At 51.4% G+C, this 19,807-nt stretch overlaps 1 protein-coding gene across 1 annotated transcript in view; it reads right to left on the bottom strand.

Annotated features, from left to right (window-relative positions):
- The window catches only part of SCTR (secretin receptor), a 333,777-nt gene that overhangs the window by 22,225 nt on the left and 291,745 nt on the right, over positions 1 to 19,807 (bottom strand). The window contains 3 exon segments of the mRNA XM_073646134.1: positions 3,922 to 3,963; positions 16,421 to 16,559; positions 19,286 to 19,377. Coding sequence (XP_073502235.1) covers positions 3,922 to 3,963; positions 16,421 to 16,559; positions 19,286 to 19,377 — 273 coding nt within the window.

Genomic DNA, 19,807 nt, shown 5'->3' with positions numbered 1-19,807 from the left:
CCGTAACGTGTCCACTACCCACTTTATAACCAAGCATTTCTTTTCTATGACAGAATAATTCTTCTTCGGCCAGGTTTGGATTGCCTCCACTTTTACTGATTTGGGGTTTGATTTCACCTCTACCCACTACATAACCCAGGTATTTGGCTTCTTCTTTCCCCATGGCACTTTTTTTTTTATTTATTGAAAACCCCGCCTTCCTTAGAGCATCAAACACCGCCTGGACCTTTTCCAGATGACTTCCCCAGTCCGGGCTGAAGATTCCATTATCGTCCAGGTATGCCGCGGGTTACTTCTTATGGGTGCAAGGATTCGGTCCATGGCCCACTGGAAGGTGGCCAGGGTCCCCTGCAGTCCAAACGGCATCTGGACATATTGGAAGCATCCGTCAGGCGTAGAATTTGGAGACCTCATTCAACTTCCTATAGTCGTTGCAGAATCTCCATTCGCCATCGGGTTTTAAAACCAGGACAATCGGGCTCGACCATCCGCTCTTGGATTTTTCAATGACTCTGAGTTTCAACATACGATCCACTTCCTTGGAGATCAACTATCGTTGGACCTAAAGAATTCGATAGGGCTTCAAGTTCACTCGCACATGTGGCTCCATCAGAACCTCGTGTTCTATGACCTTTGTACACCCAGGCATTCAGAGAACAGGTCCCTGTTCTTCTGCAGCAATTCCCGACAGTGCTGTTTTTGGGCCTTTGTCAGCATCTCCGCTATTGCGACTCCTCCAACCATGGCTTCTGGCTTGACCAGCAAGCACAGAGCATCAACAGGCTCTCTGTCTTGCAATGGATTGATGAGATTGACGTGGTAGATCTGGTATGGTTTACGTCTTCCTGGTTGATGAATCTTATAATTCACTTCACCAAGCTTTTCCACCACCTCATAAGGCCCTTGCCACTGGGCCAAGAATTTACTTTCCACGGTAGGAAGTAGCACGAGGACTCGGTCTCCAGGATTGAACTGCATCACTCTGGCTGACCGGTTGTAGACCCTGGCCTGAGCCTCTTGTGCCTGGAGATGTCCTTTAACGATGGGCATCACCTCCGCAATCCTCTCCTGCATCAGTGCGACGTGCTCGATGACGCTCCTGTGGGGGGTGACTTCGGCTTCCCAGGGGACACTACCTCCTCATCCCCCAAAAGAACACAGAAGGGAAACCTGTCTGACTCTGGGTGTGGTGATATCTCTTTAGGGCTAACCGGTTTCATATCCGTGCCACCAAGCCCTGAACCCTTCCCCCACAGATCCCAAAACAAACAAAAGTCCCGGCCTATAATAATGGGGTGCAACAAGTCCTGGACAACGCCGACCTCGTGGGACTCAGTACCGTGGGCTGTTTCAATGTTCACTCTGGCCACCGGATAGTCTTTAGAATCACCATGAATGCAGCGGACCCCAACCTTCTTCCCTGGGATCAGTTGGAGAGGAAGTGTGGCCCTCACAAGGGTCACCAGACTCCTGGAGTCTAGCAGTGCTGTTACCTACCAACCATTTACCTTCATGGTACAAGCTTGTGGCCTCTCGCTGGGTGGACAGTTCACACAGCAGGTTGATACGCATAGTATGAACAGCGGCGTCCCAGGCTGCAGTACATTTGCTCGGGGGTCAGGGGACAACGGGCAGCTATATGACCTGGGCCGTGACATTTCCAGCATATGATATCACCAGTAGGGATCTTAGGCATTACCTCCTTCGCCCCTTTGGACCTTGGACGTCTGACCCCCTTTTGGGTCTCCGCACCCTGCTGGGACCCCCAGTATGGAGTGAGCTGCCTTCCCAAGGAACCCTCAACCCTCTGATACCTCTTGACCAGTCCGATCAGTTCAGCAGCATTCCTGGAATCACCCTGGGCAACTCAAGTCTGTATTGGCCTTGGCAGGGAGTGCACAAACCTGTTCATTAGTCATTACCACTCTTTCTACCATCTGAGCAGGCATAGAGGACTCCGGCTGCAGCCATTTTTGGATCAGTTGCAGAAGGTCAAACATTTGGGAGTGAGGGGGTTTGTCATGGTAATATGCCCAGCGGTGGTCACACTGTGCCCTGACAGTCATCGTCACCTCCAAGCGTGCCAGAATTTCAGTTTTCAGCTTGCCATACTCCTTGGCGTCCTGCAAGGCCAAGTCATAGTAAGCCTTCTGGGGCTCCCCGTCAGGTATGGCACCTGAACCTTTGCCCACTGCTCTGGCGGAAGTTTCTCCCTATCGGCGACCCTTTCAAACACAGTCAAAAAGGCCTCTATGCCATCCCCCGGGGTCATTTCCTGCAGGGTTCTCCTTACCGCCTTCCGAATGGAAAAATCATCCACCGAAGCTGTCGCCGTGCCACAAATCACCTCTACGAGCAAATCAATTTGCTGCTGCTGACAGTGCTGGTCCTGGTGCAGCGGCTTCTGAAGCTGGAGCTGCTGCATAAGCAGCTTACTTGACTCCTGTTGCGCCATTGATTGCTGCTGTAACAATTGCTGGTGCTGTACCTGCTGTGCTTGCCCCAGATGTTTAAGCAGGTCCTCCATTTTGAATGGCGTCGCTTGCTGGCTTGTGGCAGACTGCACCCAGGACATGCAGTACGTCTTGTAGCAGTCACACGTACTTGCTGGGAACGCTGCCCGCACTTCTAACACCAATTGTAGGGGTTTCTACTCACTTGGGTGCGTCAGGAGGCAAAACAGGAAGAGTTTTCATTTAAATGTCCAAGTCGGTTAATTACCTCATAAACCGTCCAGAAGCAAAAGGAAAACAAACGGCCTTTAGTGCAGGCAAATTCTCTGGTTAGCCATTCCTGAGGGCACACGGACTGGATAGCATCCAGTACACGAACATAGTCTGGAGACAACAACACACAGGAGGCCTTCTCCCTCCAAACACAGACCATGTGCCAAACAATGGACTCCATTATAACCTCTTAACCACACCCAGGGGTGAGGTATGTGGGCAGCCAAACCCGCCCGTCTCTCATGGCTGCCCGTAAAACCTGGTCCCAGATGCACCAAACAATCCTCTTAGTGCTATGTGCACTAGAGCAGCACTCGAGGATTACATCACAGAGACCAGCCATCTCTGTGACACATACCTCCCATCAACTATGTGTCCGATAGCTGCCTTACATGGGTTATCGCGGAGTTTGCAGTGATCGTACGGGGGTATATACATATATTCCATGTCTTGGAATCTGGAGGTGTATATGCCATACGCCTACTGTTAGATTTCCAATAACTAAATAGAGGGAACAGCCTGTGGCCTCCTCTGGTAACCGTTGGCCAATCGTGTAATTGTCCGGATGATAGGGGGCAGCTGAGAGCTGTATGATACAAAGATCACAGCGGGTGGATCAGCGTGACTCCCGGCATGTGAATTAGTGGTTAAATCCTTGACAGGGGGGTGATACACTGACAGGGGCGGGGTGCGATAACACAGCAATGCGGGAGCAATATACTGTGACAAGGGGGAAGGGGGTTGATACACAGTGACAGGGGGGTGATACACTGTGACAGGGGGGCAATACACTGACAGGGAGGTAGGGGGGGGGATATACCGTGACAGGGGAAGAAGTGTTACACTAGGGGGGGTTATTCACCGTAGCAGGGGCGGGGTCAATACAGAGTGATGGAGGGGCAGTATGCCATGATGGGGGTGGGAGGGCAATACACCATGACACAGGGGGGTGATACACTAACGCGGGGGGATATATCATGACTCGGGGGGGGGGGGGTGATACACCGTGACTGCATGGGGCGGGGGTGATACAATGTGTCTTGATTTGCAGTATTGCAGGATGTTGTGATTTGTCCAGGAGGTAAACTTCACTGCTCCATCAGACGCCCTGATCCGCGCCATTTCTGAAGCTTTCATCCATTCTCAGCACTGGACGCCGGGGATTGTCCTGAGGAGAGAGGTCAGGACTACTCACCTCACCATTCAGGAAGCAGTACAGGACGGCGACCACAAAACCCTGCAAGGAAGAGCGAATAAAATCACCGACATGTGAGACCCCGGTCCCCCACCTTCATCAGAACTCCCATCCAGCGTGGCACTGCCACAAAAAGATCTCTTTTCAGGGCACACGGAGGCCATGTCTGTGCAGCTAAGAGAAGCCGATCACAGAACAGACATTGCTGATGGGAATAATAACACAAGGAACAGGAAGACCCCAGAAAATGTAACTTTTAATAATCAAGGCTAAAATTATTGTCTCAATGGAGACCCACGAAGTGCTGACCCCAGCAAACATGGACACACACAGCCAAAAACCCAGAGCACCAATCAGAAGGCGTCATAGTATATATGTATACATACAGAAGAAGAGCGGCCATCCAACCCTATATACTTACACCGGCCTATAGCTTCAGGCTTAGTTATAAGTCACCACTAAGACATGATCAGACACATAACATGATATGCTGTATGGACCGCCGTGTATGAGGTGAGAGTCAGGGATATATGTAGCACCCCGAGGGTTCGGTTGCTACAGAGGTATTGCATCTCACCCAGATGTGCGATATCTCACTTCCAGGTAAGGATGGAGTGTGGCTCAGGACCCTAACACCCACATGCACTACACCACATTTCCGGGGGACAGCTCGACGGTGCTCCCATTAGTTATGCAGGCACGAGTGAGCATGTCCCTGGCTGGAGTGGGGGGAGGGAACACCTAGAGAAGGGAACCCGGTAGTGTGTGCGTGGGGGAAGTAGATCCTGGGTGCACTCTGTACAGGAGTATAAAGGGAGGCACCATCTTGGAAAGAGAGAGAGTTGAGAGAGGAGAAGACAGGGAGCAGAGCTGCTTTATGGGCTCTGCTCCACAGGCAGGCCCTGTCAGGAGGCCTGAGCCTGGAGGAGGGAAGAAGGAGGAAGAGGAGCAGACTGGGCTCCAGAAAGGAAAGAGGGGACCCCAGGGGTGTGGACTGGCTGGAAGCCACCACGCGCCCGCCGCTACCTGAGTAGGGGGGTCAGGTCAAGAAGATGGGAACCGGATCCCAAATTAGTGGAGGAGAGAAACTACCCTCAACTAAGAACCGGAGGCTGCGACATTACATGTGGAGCAGCCCCTCACCACACCCGCTAGAAAGGCACCACATAGGACCTGGGAAACGCAGGCCAACGTTTGCCCACCAAGAAGGTCCGAGGCAGCTGGACATAAGCGTGGTCACTAGTGGGGTTGAAGACCAGAAACAGGGGACATAAAGGGGGTCCTGCAAAGCACTCCAGAAAGACCTGGGAGTTAACCGAGCCCCTCACCTGGTGAGCACAGCACGACACAGGCGGCCACCTCTGCAGCGGTGGCCTGGAGCAGTAACCGAGTAACCGTGAGTAAAGACCCTGAACTGCACCACCAAGACTCCGAGTTGTCTTTGTTGCGCTCGTGTACCACCATCACCCCCATCATCTATCCGCGCTGCCCTGAGGCCATACCCCTCCCGTTGGGGGTTATACCACCACGCTGCACATCCTTATACACCTGGCCTCAGTGGACTGTTCTGCAGCGGCGGCTTCAAAGCCGCACTCAACGGGTGGCGTAGTCGATCACGTCCAACATCTACCGCTGATACATCGCCGCTCAGTTTGACTCCCTGGGCACGGACCGGGTCACCGCCACGAGACTACAACCCTCAACAGATCCGGCTCCGGGTAAGCTCCCGCGTGCGCAACGCAGCGCGACACAGGCCCAGGGGCGCGTCATATAGACTGCTAAATACAGGTAAACCCAGTGCTTATATAGCCCCCCAATAGGTCTGAAAGCCCCTCAAACCATTCTGGGGTCCAAAGCCGGTATTATCAAACCAGCAGGATATAGGAAACAGTATCACAAAGATGCAATAAGCAATATATAGATCCGCAGCTGGGGTATGCGAAGAGTTAACCAGAGGAGGTAAAGACACAGAAGCCAAGTGCTGATGACTCTCTGCTTCACTGACCTAGAAGACAATGAATGAGATCACTCATGTGCTGGAAGCTTCCCCAGCACGCTGCGCCACGCCTTACTGTTTAGTTTAGCTTCATCAGGAGAAAGTGGACATGTCAGTCATAGATATCCTGCTGAAAGCCTCCCTGCTGAAAGCCTCCCTGCTGATAGCCTCGCTGCTGATAGCCTCGCTGCTGATAGCCTCTCAGATATCCTGCTGATAGCCTATCCTGCTGATAGCCTCGCTGCTGATAGCCTCGCAGATATCCTGCTGATAGCCTATCCTGCTATCTGCAGGATATGTGCAAGGCTATCAGCAGGATATCTGCGAGGCTATCAGCAGGATATCTGCGAGGCTATCAGCAGGATAGGCTATCAGCAGCGAGGCTATCAGCATCGAGGCTATCAGCAGGATATCTGTGAGGCTATCAGCAGGATAGGCTATCAGCAGCGAGGCTATCAGCAGGTTATCTGCGAGGCTATCAGCAGGATGTGCTATCAGCAGCGAGGCTATCAGCAGGTTATCTGTGAGGCTATCAGCAGAGAGGCTATCAGCAGGATGGGCTATCAGCAGAGAGGCTATCATCAGGATGGGCTATCAGCAGAGAGGCTATCAGCAGGTTATCTGAGAGGCTATCAGCAGAGAGGCTATCAGCAGGATGGGCTATCAGCAGAGAGGCTATCAGCAGTGAGGCTATCAGCAGGATGGGCTATCAGCAGCAGGGCTATCAGCAGCGAGGCTATCAGCAGCGAGGCTATTTAAGGAAATTTAAGGATCTTATTAGGAAGAGAACACGGCTGTGGTGGAATATAGCCTTCCTAAAGAAATACATCGAAAGGGGTCTTATACCCCGTGGCTTGGGAGTCCAGATCTTCCCATCATTCAGTGTGGAGGATGATTCTATTAAAGCCAGATGGGAGCAACATTTCAACACATGCTCAATTGGATATATGCATCTACTTATTGAAATGAACCAAACATCCCTAACATTGATCGAGACAGAAATTGAACAACTACAGACTATATTGAAGAAGGAGATGTCTAATGAGTCTTTAAAAAAATTTAATGAAGAAATTGAAATTCTATCCCAGGAGCTGGCCAATGAGGTCCAGTCGTTCAAATCAAAGAAATTTCTACGAGACGCACAAGACAAACAACTGCAGCGAATGTATAAGTGGGGACAGTCAAATAAGCGATCTCGTCCTCAACAGAGAGGAGGCTTTTACTCTAGATCGAGATCAACGTCTATGTCATCCACTGCCTCCATGGAGGATTCGCATGAAAAATTGCAAGTTGTGAATGGCCAAAATGCTCTGGCGCAAATTCCCAAAAGGATTCAGACTAGACAGACTAGTAGGAACAAAGGCCCATCACAACAACGGGTGAGTGGGTCCCAGGGGGGTTTACAAGTTGTCAACCTGTCCTTCCACGTTCTCTCCACAGAACAGTTGGAGGTTTTGAGCAAGGGATTGACCTTTTCTCCCACTAATGGTTTTAATTACTTCACAGCCTTAAAGGACCTCCAATTATTCGCACGTAAACTCATCCTTCACAAACTACACTCTAAGAGCAGGGGGCCTTGTGAATCCTGGAGTGCGGCGGAGCAGGAGGCAATCTCAAATTTGGAGGAACTATTACAGGAGCAAGGATCTCCCCAATCAGGTGGGTTGTCCCCATGTGCAAGACCTAAATCTACGCGTTTTCCCCCCTTGTCCCTGTGTCCTGCTGTGGAGATTTTCTCCAAGCTTGTGTCTGAGGACTTTAGAAAGTTATCTACTTCCAGGAGATTTGACAATCTCACAGTATCACAACGGAAAGCAATCGGTACACTACAGTCCTACAGTGACATTGTAATTAAAGCAGCAGACAAGGAGGGAAATATTGTGATTTGGCCCTGTACGAAATATGAAAGGGAAGCATTCCAACAACTAAAGGATGCTAATACTTACTCTAACCTTCATCATAATCCTACCACCTCCTTCTCCGCTGCGCTTCAGGTGATCCTGTGAGGGTGGGGTTATAGATAAAAAAAACTGTGGAGGCCCTGACCGTTCGGTTTCCCAAAACACCAACCTTTTATCTTTTACCCAAAATCCACAAGGACTCCATCGACCCGCCTGGAAATCCGATTGTGTAGGTTTATCGACTTCTATTTGAAACCAATTGTTGAGACACTACCTTCCTACATTAAGGACACAACGGACGTCCTCACGCGGGTCGATGTTGTCCTTCTGGAAGAAGGGGTACTGCTTGTTACAGCAGATGTAGAAAGTCTGTACACCTGTATTGAACATGCCATTGGCCTGGAGGTGATCCGCCTCTTCCTCGGGGCGTCCGATCTGGGCGGCCCTTTATGCGGACTGATCATCGAGCTGCTGCAATTCATCCTGACTCACAACTATTTTTAATTTAAGGATGCAGTATATCTGCAGAAACGGGGCACAGCTATGGGGGCGGCCTGCGCGCCCTCGTACGCCAACCTCTTCCTAGGCGCATGGGAGAGGCATGTTGTTGGCGATGAGGGCGCGGGGGCCGCGGACCATATCTTATGCTGGCTCCGTTATATCGATGATGTTTTGTTTTTTTGGCGAGGGATGGTTCAGCAGCTCGAGGAGTTTATGGCCCAACTAAATCAGAATACATGGGGCATTAGGCTGACATATAAATTCAACACCAAAAGAATTGACTTCTTGGATGTCGCGCTGGAGGTTGATGGTGAGAGGTACCTCCAGACCGACATCTTTAGAAAGTCCACGTCAGTCAGTGCCCTAATACATGCTGATACGGCACACCACCCCGCAACTATAAGGGCCGTCCCTGTTGGGCAATTCCTGAGGGTGAGGCGGATCTGTTCCTCTGACCTCAAATTTGAATGCCAAGCTGTGGATCTGAAGGATAGGTTCAGGCAACGTGGGTACAGTAATAGGTGTATCAAGCATGGTTATGATAGAGCAAGGTGGACCCCACGCAATAATCTATTGTATTCTAACATCACCAAAGGTTGGGAGGCAGGACAGGTTACATTCGTTACATCTCAAATTACAACCATGAGTGGGAGAACATGAGGAAAATCATGACCAAACATTGGGATATTTTGGCAACTGATGTCTCCCTGGGACCAATTCTTGGGGATCGTCCCCTCATGACCCCAAGACGGGCCAAAAATCTAAAAGATCTCCTAGTCTCTAGCCACTATGTCCCGATGCGGCCAAACCCTTTTGGTTCCCGTGGACCGACCCTCGGGACATTTCCTTGTGGCCGGTGTCTTGCCTGCGCCAATGTCGCACGCTGCAACACGTTCACGTCCTCAGATGGCAAAAAACAACTTGAAATTAGACACTATATTTCCTGTGGCACTAATAACGTTATCTATTATGCCACGTGTGATTGCCCTCTAATCTATATCGGATTAACATCTAAGGAACTGAGAATACGGGTGCGTGAGCATGTGCGCGACATTGGCGCGGCCAAGACGGTGGCCGACACAAATGAACTCAAAAGCATTCCCAGGCATTTTAGGGCTGTTCACAACCGCGACCCTCGCTGTCTCAGAGTGCGGGGGATAGATGTAATACATTTGGGTGCGCAGGGTGGCAGTGTTAGAAAGATCTTGGCACAAGTGGAAGCCAAGTGGATCGTGACACTCGGGACATTGTCACCCCACAGACTAAATGAGTCTCTTTCGTTCTCTTCTTTTCTATAACATCACTATACCTGTAGTTGATCTCACATTTATATGGTGACCCCCCCCCTTAATCGCCCCTACTGCGTCCGTTAGGGACGTAAGTGTTTTTGGGTTTACTCCTGTTTTTAAAATTTCTATGCTTTTATTGCTTTTTAATCTGGTTATTTCTTCAGTTTTTTTTTCTAGATAATGTAACAAATTCTCTTTTTGCACTTTACTGGACCAATCTTTATCTATTTAAAATGATTTATGTGATGTCAAATGGATCAGATGAAACGGAGGATGGAATGATAAATTGATGAAAAAGGAAAAGAAAAGGACCACTTATGGATGAACTGTAACAGATGCTGGACTATGTACTTATTTATTCTCCTGTTTATTCTTTCCTTTTTTCTGATATGTACCTGGTGACACCTGTGACCCCTCCTCCTTTTCCCCTACGTGTCTCCTTTTTTCAGTGAGTGCTGCTGCCCCTTGACGCGGTGCGCATGCGCTGGCCTTCCTGTGGCTGGTCGCGCCCCCGGCTGTTTTTATGACGTCCACGCACGGTCGGGCACTTCCGCAATCACTGCGGCGTGCCCATGCGTGCGCGGCACGTCTTGACGGCCTGGGGGTGGCACCTGACATGGGACTCGGCGGGCGCATGCGCCATCTCTGCGTCTCTGGGACACCCGCACCTGCCCCTCTCGCATCATGTGACCGGTCACGTGAGTGTTCACATGACCGGCGCAAACTATTTAAAAACGTCCTTCATTCCCACCAACACCACTGCCCCTTGAGGAAGCAGCCGCAGCTGCCGCGAAACACGCGTCGGGGGACATATTTGGGACTCCCATCCGACTAGCCGGTCCACGGTCTGCAGCCCCTGGTAAGAGCACCACCCCAGTTATTATAATTCCCTAAGCTAAAGACACATTTCCCCTGCTACTCAGTTAACAAGGGAATAGAGGGTACTCTTTTCTTTCTTATAGGGGGAGTCTATTTAATGTTTTGTCATTTGCAAATTTTACACTAATTTAATCAGGCACGTAGCACCTTATAGAACAGGCTTTGTCTGACTGCCATTCAGCAGTGCACTACTGAGTGCGCCACCACATGGCCAGTCCAATAATAGCCTGCTAACCCTGACATTATCATGTTTTTTTAATAAACCATAGGCTCATCATATATCTTATTATAACTTTTGCCTCATTTGTCAGGAATTATGGGTGCATTGTTTTTCATCTTTATGGTGTTTTTTTCTATTTGCAAATTTATATGAACTTGATTAAGCATCTAGTACTCTAGCAGGCTGTGCTCGGCCAGATCGGATATTTCATTGTCTACCTTGCTTTTCACTTTGATGTTTTGGGTTATATTTTTAAATGAATGTTTCAATAAAATATGTATTCTTTTCGAAGCCATGATGACTCTGTTTTTCTCCTGATAAAAAAATGTTCTTATTGAGTCGGTATAGAAGGGTGTTTGAGGGAAATGTGCTCCCCCATTTACACCTATTTTTTGATATTTGGGCTATTCTTCTAATCAGCAGGATAGGCTATCAGCAGCGAGGCTATCAGCAGGATGGGCTATCAGCAGCGAGGCTATCAGCAGGTTATCTGAGAGGCTATCAGCAGAGAGGCTATCAGCAGGATGGGCTATCAGCAGAGAGGCTATCAGCAGGATGGGCTATCAGCAGCGAGGCTATCAGCAGGTTATCTGAGAGGCTATCAGCAGAGAGGCTATCAGCAGGATGGGCTATCAGCAGAGAGGCTATCATCAGGATGGGCTATCAGCAGCGAGGCTATCAGCAGGATAGGCTATCAGCAGCGAGGCTATCAGCAGGATAGGCTATCAGCAGCGAGGCTATCAGCAGGATGGGCTATCTGAGAGGCTATCTGCAGGATATCTGAGAGGCTATCTGCAGGATATCTGAGAGGCTATCAGCAGGATGGGCTATCAGCAGAGAGGCTATCAGCAAGTTATCTGAGAGGCTATCAGCAGCCAGGCTATCAGTAGGTTATCTGAGAGGCTATCAGCAGAGAGGCTATTAGCAGGATGGGCTATCAGCAGGTTATCAGAGAGGCTATCAGCAGGATGGGCTATCAGCAGGTTATCAGAGAGGCTATCAGCAGAGAGGCTATCAGCAGGTTATCTGAGAGGCTATCAGCAGGATGGGCTATCAGCAGCGAGGCTATCAGCAGGATGGGCTATCAGCAGCGAGGCTATCAGCAGGTTATCTGAGAGGCTATCAGCAAAGAGGCTATCAGCAGGATGGGCTATCAGCAGAGAGGCTATCAGCAGGATGGGCTATCAGCAGAGAGGCTATTGTGGCACCCCAGGGGTCTGGTTTCCCACAGTAATGTAATGTTATGTCTGAGAGCAGGTGGGAGGTCCTTTGGTCAGGGATCCTGTGCATGCCACACCTCCTGCCCAGTCTTGGGAGGGGAAGAACTTCCCCTATATAAACCCGGGGCTGAGGCAGGGTTAGGAGTCAAGGAGAGTAGAGACGAGAAACAGTCATAGGAAGAAACAGCAGAAGCTCAGTGGGAGCAATACTACTACGAGTCAGGGGCTGGCAGCTGCAGAGCTCGCCCTGACTGAGAAGCTTTCTTACCGGACCCGGCGTCCGAGGCTGTGGGGACTAACTCTTACCCAGCAGCAGAAGCCGACCGGCAGGGGATTTCAGGTCCTCAGGCCCAGAAACCCGAAGGCAAGGTCACACGCGTGGGACCAGCACCGCCATCGTGGAGCAGAAGCCATTAGAAGGCCCCGAGTCACCGGCCATACGGGTGAGCACCACACGGCACACTCAGGGACGTGGGCTACTTATATCCGCTTCTAGCAAGGTAGCCAGAAGAGTACAGTCAGTTTGGGAGGCCTACAACTCCGCCTGGCCAGGGGAGATCCCATCTGCTCAAGGACTGACCAGGCCCCGTTCGCTAGCAAGTACTCCGGGAGGGTCTATCGTTGTTACCAGTAAAGACCCTGAATTACACCGCACCGTCTCTGAGTGGTTCCTGCTACCCCCATCTTCCACGTCGGCTGCCCTGAGGCCATACCCCTCCCGTTGGGGGTTATACTATCACGCTGCACAATTCTACACCGGCCTCAGCGGTCTGCCCTGCAGCGGCAGCTCCATAGCTGCAAATCAACGGGTGGCGTAGTCGACACTCAAATAACACCTATCAAGACTGCCACACACTGAGTTTGACTCCCTGGGCACGGACCGGGTCCCCGCCACTCGGAGACTACAACCCTCATCTGATCCGGTTCCGGGTAAGCCCCCGTGCGCGAGACGCTGCGCGACACAGCAGGCCCAGGGGCGCGTCACTATCAGCAGGTTATCTGAGAGGCTATCAGTAGAGAGGCTATCAGCAGGATGGGCTATCAGCAGAGAGGCTATCAGCAGGATGGGCTATCAGCAGAGAGGCTATCAGCAGGTTATCCGAGAGGCTATCAGCAGAGAGGCTATCAGCAGGATGGGCTATCAGCAGAGAAGCTATCAGCAGGATGGGCTATCAGCAGGATGGGCTATCAGCAGCGAGGCTATCAGCAGGTTATCTGAGAGGCTATCAGCAGAGAGGCTATCAGCAGGATGGGCTATCAGCAGCCAGGCTATCAGTAGGTTATCTGAGAGGCTATCAGCAGAGAGGCTATTAGCAGGATGGGCTATCTGCAGTGAGGCTATCAGCAAGTTATCAGAGAGGCTATCAGCAGGATGGGCTATCAGCAGAGAGGCTATCAGCAGGTTATCTGAGAGGCTATCAGCAGGATGGGCTATCAGCAGCGAGGCTATCAGCAGGATGGGCTATCAGCAGCGAGGCTATCAGCAGGTTATCTGAGAGGCTATCAGCAGAGAGGCTATCAGCAGGATGGGCTATCAGCAGAGAGGCTATTAGCAGGATGGGCTATCAGCAGAGAGGCTATCAGCAGGTTATCTGAGAGGCTATCAGCAGGATGGGCTATCAGCAGCGAGGCTATCAGCAGGATGGGCTATCAGCAGCGAGGCTATCAGCAGGTTATCTGAGAGGCTATCAACAGAGAGGCTATCAGCAGAATGGGCTATCAGCAGAGAGGCTATCAGCAGGATGGGCTATCAGCAGCGAGGCTATTAGCAGGATGGGCTATCAGCAGGTTATCTGAGAGGCTATCAGCAGGACGGGCTATCAGCAGCGAGGCTATCAGCAGGATGGGCTATCAGCAGCGAGGCTATCAGCAGGTTATCTGAGAGGCTATCAGCAGAGAGGCTATCAGCAGGATGGGCTATCAGCAGAGAGGCTATCAGCAGGATGGGCTATCAGCAGCGAGGCTATCAGCAGGATGGGCTATCAGCAGCGAGGCTATCTGCAGGATATCTGAGAGGCTATCTGCAGGATATCTGAGAGGCTATCAGCAGAATGGGCTATCAGCAGGATAAGCTATCAGCAGGATGGGCTATCAGCAGAGAGGCTATCAGCAGGATGGGCTATCAGCAGCGAGGCTATCAGCAGGTTATCTGAGAGGCTATCAGCAGAGAGGCTATCAGCAGGATGGGCTATCAGCAGCGAGGCTATCAGCAGGATGGGCTATCAGCAGCGAGGCTATCAGCAGGATGGGCTATCAGCAGAGAGGCTATCAGCAGGTTATCTGAGAGGCTATCAGCAGGATGGGCTATCAGCAGCGAGGCTATCAGCAGGATGGGCTATCAGCAGCGAGGCTATCAGCAGAGAGGCTATCAGCAGGATGGGCTATCAGCAGAGAGGCTATCAGCAGGATGGGCTATCAGCAGTGAGGCTATCTGCAGGATATCTGAGAGGCTATCTGAGAGGCTATCAGCAGAATGGGCTATCAGCAGGATAAGCTATCAGCAGGATGGGCTATCAGCAGCGAGGCTATCAGCAGGATGGGCTATCAGCAGCGAGGCTATCAGCAGGTTATCTGAGAGGCTATCAGCAGAGAGGCTATCAGCAGGATGGGCTATCAGCAGAGAGGCTATCAGCAGGATGGGCTATCAGCAGCGAGGCTATCAGCAGGATGGGCTATCAGCAGAGAGGCTATCAGCAGGATGGGCTATCAGCAGAGAGGCTATCAGCAGGATGGGCTATCAGCAGAGAGGCTATCAGTAGGTTATCTGAGAGGCTATCAGCAGAGAGGCTATCAGCAGGATGGGCTATCAGCAGAGAGGCTATCAGCAGGATGGGCTATCAGCAGAGAGGCTATCAGCAGGATGGGCTATCAGCAGCGAGGCTATCAGCAGGATATCTGAGAGGCTATCTGCAGGATATCTGAGAGGCTATCAGCAAAATGGGCTATCAGCAGGATAAGCTATCAGCAGGATGGGCTATCAGCAGCGAGGCTATCAGCAGGATGGGCTATAAGCAGGGAGGCTATAAGCAGGGAGGCTATCAGCAGGATATCTGTGAGGCTATCAGCAGCGAGGCTATCAGCAGGGAGGCTATCAGCAGAGAGGCTATCAGCAGGATATCTGTGAGGCTATCAGCAGGGAGGCTATCAGCAGGGAGGCTATCAGCAGGGAGGCTATCAGCAGGATAGGCTATCAGCAGGATATCTGTGAGGCTATCAGCAGGGAGGCTATCAGCAGGATATCTGTGAGGCTATCAGCAGGGAGGCTATCAGCAGGATATCTGTGAGGCTATCAGCAGGGAGGCTATCAGCAGGGAGGCTATCAGCAGGATAGGCTATCAGCAGGATATCTGCGAGGCTATCAGCAGCGAGGCTATCAGCAGCGAGGCTATCAGCAGGGAGGCTTTCAGCAGGATATCTGTGAGGCTATCAGCAGGGAGGCTATCAGCAGGATATCTGTGAGGCTATCAGCAGGGAGGCTATCAGCAGGATATCTGTGAGGCTATCAGCAGGGAGGCTATCAGCAGGGAGGCTATCAGCAGGATGGGCTATCAGCAGGATATCTGCGAGGCTATCAGCAGCGAGGCTATCAGCAGCGAGGCTATCAGCAGGATGGGCTATCAGCAGGATATCTGTGAGGCTATCAGCAGCGAGGCTTTCAGCAGGGAGGCTTTCAGCAGGGAGGCTTTCAGCAGGATATCTATGACTGACATGTCCCACTTTCTCCTGATGAAGCTAAACTAAACAGTAAGGCGTGGCGCAGCGTGCTGGGGAAGCTTCCAGCACATGAGTGATCTCATTCATTGTCTTCTAGGTCAGTGAAGCAGAGAGTCATCAGCACTTGGCTTCTGTGTCTTTACCTCCTCTGGTTAACTCTTCGCATACCCCAGCTGCGGATCTATATATTGCTTATTGCATCTTTGTGATACTGTTTCCTATATCCTGCTGGTTTGCTAATACCGGCTTTGGACCCCAGAATGGTTTGAGGGGCTTTCAGACCTATTGGGGGGCTATATAAGCACTGGGTTTACCTGTATTTAGCAGTCTATATCCCTGACTCTCACCTCATACACGGCGGTCCATACAGCATATCATGTTATGTGTCTGATCATGTCTTAGTGGTGACTTATAACTAAGCCTGAAGCTATAGGCCGGTGTAAGTATATAGGGTTGGATGGCCGCTCTTCTTCTGTATGTATACATATATACTATGACGCCTTCTGATTGGTGCTCTGGGTTTTTGGCTGTGTGTGTCCATGTTTGCTGGGGTCAGCACTTTGTGGGTCTCCATTGAGACAATAATTTTAGCCTTGATTATTAAAAGTTACATTTTATGGGGTTTTCCGCTAAGAGAAGCCCCCACAAAATATTTACTTTTATAGGGTCGGCAGGAATAAAATTAAGGGAAGCACCATGGCCGCAACATGTGCAAAGCGAGCGCTGCGTCCCCGCCGCACACAGACGGGACCATCGTGCTGTATAACAGCTGCAATCACCTGGAAAGAACCGAGCGCCAGCTCAAAGGATAAGCGGATCTCCACCGTGCCGCTGCTCACATCCTCCGGGAAGAAGGCAAATATGATGTAATGGACCCCAAAAAGCGGAATGAGAAGGAGCGTAGATCGGGCCAATCTCCTGCAGAGACCACATAACACATGAGCGCTGCGAGGGCCCCCGATGCTGCGGCCCACCCCACCAGATCTTCACAATGAAACCATCAACTCCAGAGTCAAAATACAAGTATTAGTCATATCTGCTATTGGGCCAGTTAACTGACAACAGATATGGCCGCCATGAGGGTGAAAGTCACAAGTATACATAGCAATGACATTACTATACAAGGGGCTTAGTCTACAGGACTGGCTCTACCTCCTGATGACATCATTATGCAGGGGAGGGGCTTAGTCTACAGGACTGGCTGCACCTCCAGATGACATCACTATGCAGGGGAAGGGCTTAGTCTACAGGACTGGCTGCACCTCCTGATGACATCACTATGCATGGGAGGGGCTTAGTCTATAGGACTGGCTGCACCACCTGATGACATCACTATGCAGGGGAGGGGCTTAGTCTACAGGACTGGCTGCATCTCCAGATGACATCACTATGCAGGGGAGGGGCTTAGTCTACAGGACTGGCTGCACCTCCTGATGATATCACTATGCAGGGGAGGGGCTTAGTCTACAGGACTGGCTGCACCACCTGATGACATCACTATGCATGGGAGGGGCTTAGTCTACAGGACTGGCTGCACCTCCCGATGACATCACTATGCAGGGAGGGGCTTAGTCTACAGGACTGGCTGCACCTCCCGATGACATCACTATGCAGGGGAGGGGCTTAGTCTACAGGACTGGCTGCACCTCCTGATGACATCACTATGCAGGGGAGGGGCTTAGTCTACAGGACTGGCTGCACCTCCAGATGACATCACTATGCAGGGGAGGGGCTTAGTCTACAGGACTGGCTGCACCTCCAGATTACATCACTATGCAGGGGAGGGGTTTAGGCTACAGGACTGGTTGCACCTCCTGATGACATCACTATGCAGGGGAGGGGTTTAGGTTACAGGACTGGCTGCGCTTCCCGATGACATCACTATGCAGGGGAGGGGCTTAGTCTACAGGACTGGCTGCACCTCCTGATGACATCACTATGCAGGGGAGGGGTTTAGGTTACAGGACTGGCTGTGCTTCCCAATGACATCACCATGCAGGGGAAGGGCTTAGTCTACAGGACTGGCTGCACCTCCAGATGACATCACCATGCAGGGGAGGGGTTTAGGTTGCAGGACTGGCTGCGCTTCCCGATGACATCACTATGCAGGGCAAGGGCTTAGTCTACAGGACTCGCTGCACCTCCTGATGACATCACTATGCAGGGGAGGGGCTTAGTCTACAGGACTGGCTGCACCTCCTGATGACATCACTATGCAGGGGAGGGGCTTAGTCTACAGGACTGGCTGCACCTCCAGATGACATCACTATGCAGGGGAAGGGCTTAGTCTACAGGACTGGCTGCACCTCCTGATGACATCACTATGCATGGGAGGGGCTTAGTCTATAGGACTGGCTGCACCACCTGATGACATCACTATGCAGGGGAGGGGCTTAGTCTACAGGACTGGCTGCATCTCCAGATGACATCACTATGCAGGGGAGGGGCTTAGTCTACAGGACTGGCTGCACCTCCTGATGATATCACTATGCAGGGGAGGGGCTTAGTCTACAGGACTGGCTGCACCACCTGATGACATCACTATGCATGGGAGGGGCTTAGTCTACAGGACTGGCTGCACCTCCCGATGACATCACTATGCAGGGAGGGGCTTAGTCTACAGGACTGGCTGCACCTCCCGATGACATCACTATGCAGGGGAGTGGCTTAGTCTACAGTACTGGCTGCACCTCCTGATGACATCACTATGCAGGGGAGGGGCTTAGTCTACAGGACTGGCTGCACCTCCAGATGACATCACTATGCAGGGGAGGGGCTTAGTCTACAGGACTGGCTGCACCTCCAGATGACATCGCTATGCAGGGGAGGGGTTTAGGCTACAGGACTGGTTGCACCTCCTGATGACATCACTATGCAGGGGAGGGGTTTAGGTTACAGGACTGGCTGCGCTTCCCGATGACATCACTATGCAGGGGAGAGGCTTAGTCTACAGGACTGGCTGCACCTCCTGATGACATCACTATGCAGGGGAGGGGTTTAGGTTACAGGACTGGCTGCGCTTCCCGATGACATCACTATGCAGGGGAGGGGCTTAGTCTACAGGACTGGCTGCACCTCCTGATGATATCACTATGCAGGGGAGGGGTTTAGGTTACAGGACTGGCTGCGCTTCCCAATGACATCACCATGCAGGGGAAGGGCTTAGTCTACAGGACTGGCTGCACCTCCTGATGACATCACCATGCAGGGGAGGGGTTTAGGTTGCAGGACTGTCTGCGCTTCCCGATGACATCACTATGCAGGGCAAGGGCTTAGTCTACAGGACTCGCTGCACCACCTGATGACATCACTATGCAGGGGAGGGGCTTAGTCTACAGGACTGGCTGCACCTCCTGATAACATCACTATGCAGGGGAGGGGCTTAGTCTACAGGACTGGCTGCACCACCTGATGACATCACTATGCAGGGGAGGGGCTTAGTCTACAGGACTGGCTGCACCTCCCAATGACATCACTATGCAGGGGAGGGGTTTAGGCTACAGGACTGGCTGCACCCCCTGATGACATCACTATGCAAGGCAGGGGTTAAATATTCAGTCTATATATAGATGCACTTGTGCCACTTTTATCGGACTGAACCCTGACACAGGCCCCTCGCACCCAACATGAAGGGACACACTCACTTGTACTGGTTGAAGTCGTTTCCCCAAACATCCGACGTCCGGAGCTTCTTCATCAAAATCCGGATAATTCTCACAAACAGAATGAAGTTTATCTGTAGGGATCACAAAGGGTTAATGCAAGGCACCTGGTGCTATAATGTATATAAAGTAGTGTGCGGAGACCTGCAGATCTCACATTGCCATATAGAGTACGATAAAGGTCTGATCCACGGCAGTGAGAGACTTCCAGATTAGCATGGACGCCATAGCGGGGCCGGCGTCCCACCTACAGTTCCTTGGTGCATCTAGTGATGGATGTAGATTGCTGCACTGCATTGGATGATGTGCTGTGTATTGCGCTCAGTGTCTGGCATACAGTGTGGCACATTCCCCATGTGATGTTTCCTACCTGATGTCCATTCATTGGCCGGGAAAGAGCTGGACAGCATAGAGTTAAAGGAGGAGTGCCACTTCGCATGGCAGCAGCTGATAGACGGGGTGCTTGGGACGGCCAGGACATTGCGCCCTAATGCAGTGTTAGAA

Source organism: Phyllobates terribilis, unplaced genomic scaffold, assembly GCF_046119375.1.
Source record: "Phyllobates terribilis strain yellow unplaced genomic scaffold, ASM4611937v1 Scaffold_9__5_contigs__length_417890890, whole genome shotgun sequence".
NCBI lineage: Eukaryota > Metazoa > Chordata > Amphibia > Anura > Dendrobatidae > Phyllobates > Phyllobates terribilis.
Note: the sequence above shows the minus strand (reverse complement) of the source record. Positions and strands in the feature narration are given on the sequence as shown.